The sequence below is a fragment of the Otolemur garnettii genome, unplaced genomic scaffold (assembly GCF_000181295.1).
Source record: "Otolemur garnettii isolate 467f Iridium unplaced genomic scaffold, OtoGar3 scaffold00087, whole genome shotgun sequence".
Taxonomy (NCBI): Eukaryota; Metazoa; Chordata; class Mammalia; order Primates; family Galagidae; genus Otolemur; species Otolemur garnettii.
This window is the reverse complement of record NW_003852482.1, coordinates 7441042-7446019: the sequence shown is the minus strand read 5'-3', so window position 1 is coordinate 7446019 and position 4978 is coordinate 7441042. Positions and strand designations below refer to the sequence as shown.

At 47.3% G+C, this 4978-nt stretch overlaps 1 protein-coding gene across 1 annotated transcript in view; it reads right to left on the bottom strand.

Annotated features, from left to right (window-relative positions):
• Positions 1-1024: 1024 nt before the first annotated feature.
• Positions 1025-4978, bottom strand: part of FNBP1 (formin binding protein 1) — a 125501-nt gene continuing 121547 nt past the window's right edge. The window contains exons 14-16 of the mRNA XM_012808209.2: positions 4396-4517; positions 3970-4106; positions 1025-1770 (exon numbers count right to left, since the gene is read on the bottom strand). Coding sequence (XP_012663663.1) covers positions 1592-1770; positions 3970-4106; positions 4396-4517 — 438 coding nt within the window. The 3' untranslated portion in view covers positions 1025-1591. The remainder of the gene's footprint in view (positions 1771-3969; positions 4107-4395; positions 4518-4978) is intronic.

The following is a 4978-nucleotide window of genomic DNA, read 5'->3' as shown; positions in this document are numbered from 1 at the left end:
CCCACCATGATGCCTGGCTAGTTGTTCTATTTTTAGTAGAGACAGGGTCTCGCTCTTGCTCAGGCTGGTCTTGAACTCCTGAGCTCAAGGAATCCACTCCCCTTGGTCTCCGAGAGTGCTAGGATGACAGGTGTGAGTCACTGTGCCTGGCCATGTGCCCAATTTCATATCTACCCTCCCTCCTTAGTGCCAATTTAAAAATGTATACTTGGCTGGGTATGTGGCTCCTACCTATAATCCCAGCACTCTGGGAGGCTGAGGCAGGAGGATCCCTTGAGGTTAGGAGTTTGAGACCAGCCTGAGCAAAATAAGATCCTGTCTCTACTAAAAATAGACAAAAACAGCCAGGTGTCGTGGTGGGCATCTATAGTCTCAGCTACTCTGGAGGCTGAAGCAGGTGAATTATTGCCAGAGCCCAGGAGTCTGAGGTGGCAGTTAGCTGGGGTGCACCATGGCACTCAGTCTAGCCTAGGGCAACAGAGTGAGAGTCTACCTCTTAAAAAAAAAAAAAAGTAAATTCCCAAGTGGCCCAGATTCCTTTAAAGATAGTGAAGCATTTTATTTTATTCTGGCTACAGTTAATCATATAAATGAGCCAGAAATTCTGAAACAATTTGCAGTAAGTTTAAGCTTTGCCAATGATTAAGAAAAAATAAAACCCTTTGAAAAGTGGGGTACCTGTGTGTGGCAGCAGTTGCTGGTATACCAAGTTCTATTACATGCCCGACCTGGGCCACTGGGAGCTGAATACAGCTCTACTACCGCAAAACCTCTGACAGAAACAACCAAGTGCCAGAAAGTCACAGCCAAGGGAGCCGAGGGGTAGCTGTGCCCCACCAAGACAGCACTAGCACATCAGCTGGGTGGAGCCTGGAAGCTCAGTAATGTCATACAAAAATCAACAGGGTAATTGAGCAAATTTTTCCAGATCTCAGTTGGTTATTGGGGATCATATAGTTAGAATGGCTTAATAATGATGATCTAATGATGTTAACCACATTTAAGTGAAATTATACACTTTTGGTACCAATATACCAATCTTATTTATTTTTTTATCAAGAAGGGGGAAATGGGGAAATTTTATTGTAATTATGACTTCCTCCCAAGTGAATGATCATAAAATTTAACAAACTAGCATAGTTCAATTTTTTTAAGTTACAAAACGTAATACCCTAACAAAGTTCGATTTGTGGTAGATACCAGATAAAAACATGAGAACTGCAGTCTTCTGCACCCGCGTGACGAGTGCGTGCGGACTTTTTAATTCAGAAATACCGATTAGAAGTTAGAATGCAACTCTGTTATCTACAGGGGCCGCCAAAAGAAGAGACACGTATCAGATTTTGAACGGCACAGTTGGAAATTGGCAGTTGGCAGCTTTCCGTGAAAATTTCCTCAGCCAGAAACTTGATCATAGTGAAAACTAGACAAGGCAACTCGGGTGCACGGGGCCTACAGCTCAGTCCAGTGGGAGCCTACACGGAAACACGGCCTGCGGGGCTGGCCGTCCAGTCTCTTGAAGAACTGCCTGGAACAGCGACAGTTGTGGGGAGAAACAACTCCAAAACTTTTAAGTTTTTTTTAAGTGGTATTAAATATAAGTCTTAGCACCTTTGGCATTTTTGTCCAAATAGACTTCGACGTATGACGTGGGGACATAACCCTCTTCGTCTTCACTTCTCCGGATGCGGGTCCACCCGTCTCCTTTGTCTTCCTCTATAACATACAGGGTTTCTCCTTCGACTACAGAAATGGTTCCTTCATTCTGACCTGAAAGGGCAATATCAGAAGAGTTTAGGTTCCTTGTCAAACTCAGGTAGGAAGCAAACAGGGGTCATGGTGACGAAACAAGTGTGGGAAAAGCTAAGGTCTGGCTGGGTGTGGTGCTCATGCCTGTCACCGCAGCGCTTGTGGGGGGCCAAGGCAGGAGGACTGCTTAAGTCTGGGAGCTCACTCAGTATAAGCCCGGGCAACACAGGGAGACCACATCTGTACAAAAATTAAAAAATTCATTCCCCTTGGGCCTCTCAGGTGGACTGACCCTCACTCACTGCCTGGAAACTCTCCCACATGTGAACTTCAGGCCTCCCTAAGGAGGGGAGTCTCCAAATCCTCCAGGGGCCTTTTTCTCCTTCCTGCCAGAATAGCAGGGATGTCCCCGGGGGAACCCCTGTCCTCTTCTCTATTCCTCCTCTACCTCCCACGGCATCAACTCCTCTCTGAGCAGTGTCCTCACATCTTTCTAGCATTTTCTATAGCACAGATCTCTTTTCCTACCCCCTGGAGCCCCCCCAACCTGGCTGCGGCCGTACAACACGAGTGAACTCGACTTCCTTCTGCTCCCTCCTCGCACTGACAACTCCACCGTCCCAGGAATGCGACTCGGGACCCAGGTTTGTTTTTCCTTCCAACTTCCAACTGCAGTGTCTCTCTGTGTCCTTAACTGAGGGTCCCCAGGCCATTTGCTAAGTTTCGTTTCAAAAGCAGTCACCGCTCCCCAGACTGTTGTGCAGAAGGCACATTGTTAGCTGGGTCAGGGGGATGGTGGGATATGAAGCAAAACGGGGAACGTTACTTTTCTGTTTTGTCACAGGAACATTTAATCTCTTAAAGGTTCTGAGAAGTCCTGTAGGAAAGAACTCTTTAAAGTTCTCACGCATCCCCGAGCTCTGACTGCATTTTCCGGCATCCTCATGAACACTCTGCATGACATGGTTTCTAAGTTCATCAGAGTGGACTCGCCAGGCCAGTCTTGCTGGCCATTCTACCCATTTTCTAACCGATCTTACACAGCTGCCAATAAATCTCCTTAGGTCCGGCTCTGACCACATTCACACTCTGCTCAAGTACTTTCAATGGCTCCTTGATGTTCACCACGTAAAATCCAAAGGTTTGGCTGGGTGTGGTGGCTCACACCTGTAACTCTAGCAGTCTGGGAGGCAGAGGCAGATGGATTGCTTAAGCTCAGGATTTGGAGACCAGCCTGAGCAAGAATAAGACCTTGTTTCTACCAAGAATAGAAAAACTAGTCCGGCATACCAGCTACTGGGCAAGAAGATTGATTGCTCAAGCCCAAGTTTGTGGCTGCTGTGAGCTATGATGGTGCAGCACTCAACTCCAGGATGACAGAGTGAGCCACTGTCTCAAAAATATATAAACAAATAAAAAAATAAATAACCAAAGGTTTCTCTTATCCCCCTGCCCACAATGGCATCTCCCACTTTCTGCTGGCGTATTCCATGTGCCCATGGCATGGAGAGTTCTCTAAACTTCTTTAAGAAAGTGGTCTCATTCTTCCATGAGCTTGCCAGCACCCCATCCCCCTCCTCTGTCAATACTGCAAGCTGTCCCCTCCTATAGGTGTGTCAGCGTGATTTCCCCGTGCAGGTGCCCTGCCACACCACCTGCTTCCCTCCCTTCCCCACCATTTACAAGACAGGAGCTCTATAAATATTAAATGAATGGATAACACAATTATTATTCCATCCCATCCACTCCACGTAAACTCTCTGAAAGTTTTTACAAATCAAAAGTCAAGATACACAGCCATCAACCAAATAAAAATATGTTTAAGGAGGCCGAGGGGGGGAAGATTGATTGGGGTTAGGGGTTTGAGACCAGCCTGAACAATATAGCAAGACCTTGTTTCTACAAAAAAATTAAAAAAAAAAAAATCAGCTGGGCATGGTGCACCTGTAGTCTCAGCTCCTCAGGAGACTGAGGCAGAAGGATCACTGAGCCCAGGAGTTCAAGGCTGCAGTGGGCTATGATTGCACCACTGCACTCCAGCCTGGTGACAAAGTAAAAACCCTGTCTCTATAAAAATACTATTGTTACAATGAGCAGGATGGAAGCATAGCAGAGAAAGAGCTGGAAGGATTCTAGGGAAAGTTTTGGTCACAGAAATAGAAGAGTGACTCAGACACGTTTCATAAAAGGCAGGAGAATCCGGCCGACATGAAGCATTACCTTCAAATGTGTAGAGAGCTTTGCAGGTCCCTATGGCAGGAAGGGGCTCCTCGTCATCAAACTCGTCGTCAAAATCCGTGGCCAGCACCTTCACCTCACTCTCCTGGCTCTGCTCCTCTGTGTAACTGCCATCTGGGCTGCTCAAGAAAGGAAAACACACAGCAACTATAGCGACGGACCCCAGAGAGGACTGTGAGTTGGTCCCACTGACTGCATGCAACCCCCACCAAGAGTGCTGTAATTACAACCGTGTTAAATCACCCCATACGCTCAGATCACCACCTATGTTGAATTATAAATCTGCATAAATCTGATCATAAGTCAGTCGTAACAGACATTTTGGTATCTCCAAACTCCAGGATTTAGAAATGAATGCAAAGCACATCTCCTCCCCCTCTCGAGAGCAGGCCGGCACAGATACTGTACCTCTCTCGGTCCTGCGCACAGTTGTTGACTGTGGGCGGGTTCTGGCTGTCATACAGGCCGCTCTGCCGCCGGGCGTGCTCGCTGCGCGCGGGGAGTCGGCCCTCAACCTCCGCCAGCCAGGCCTGGAAACAAAAGTAATGAAAGACTCTGGCCTCAGTTCACCTGAAGGCCAGACCATGGAGTTGGGCCTGCTTCTTGGTCATTTAAACTAAGGCAGAAGGTCAAGCTGGGGACAGAGTGTCTGCTTCCTCCACACTCAGCTGTCTGAATGCACTCAAAGGCAGTCACTTGATGTGCCCTGAAGCAGGAGAACAGAATCAAACTCATGTTTGCGCAGGGCCCACCTTGGGGCAGAAAGAACACTGCTCTAGTCCACGTCCTCCAGCCTGAAGCAGCGATGAGATCTTGGATAAGTCACTTCCAGTTCCTTCAGTTTCAAAAATTCTGCGATCATGAGGTCACCTTGGGACACCCGAGGGCACAACTACACTTAAGCAGTGACTCATTCTGAAAGCCACACTTCTGTTTTTTTAGGAGTGCAACTTTTTTTTTTTTTTTTTTGAGACAGAGCCTCAAGCTGTCT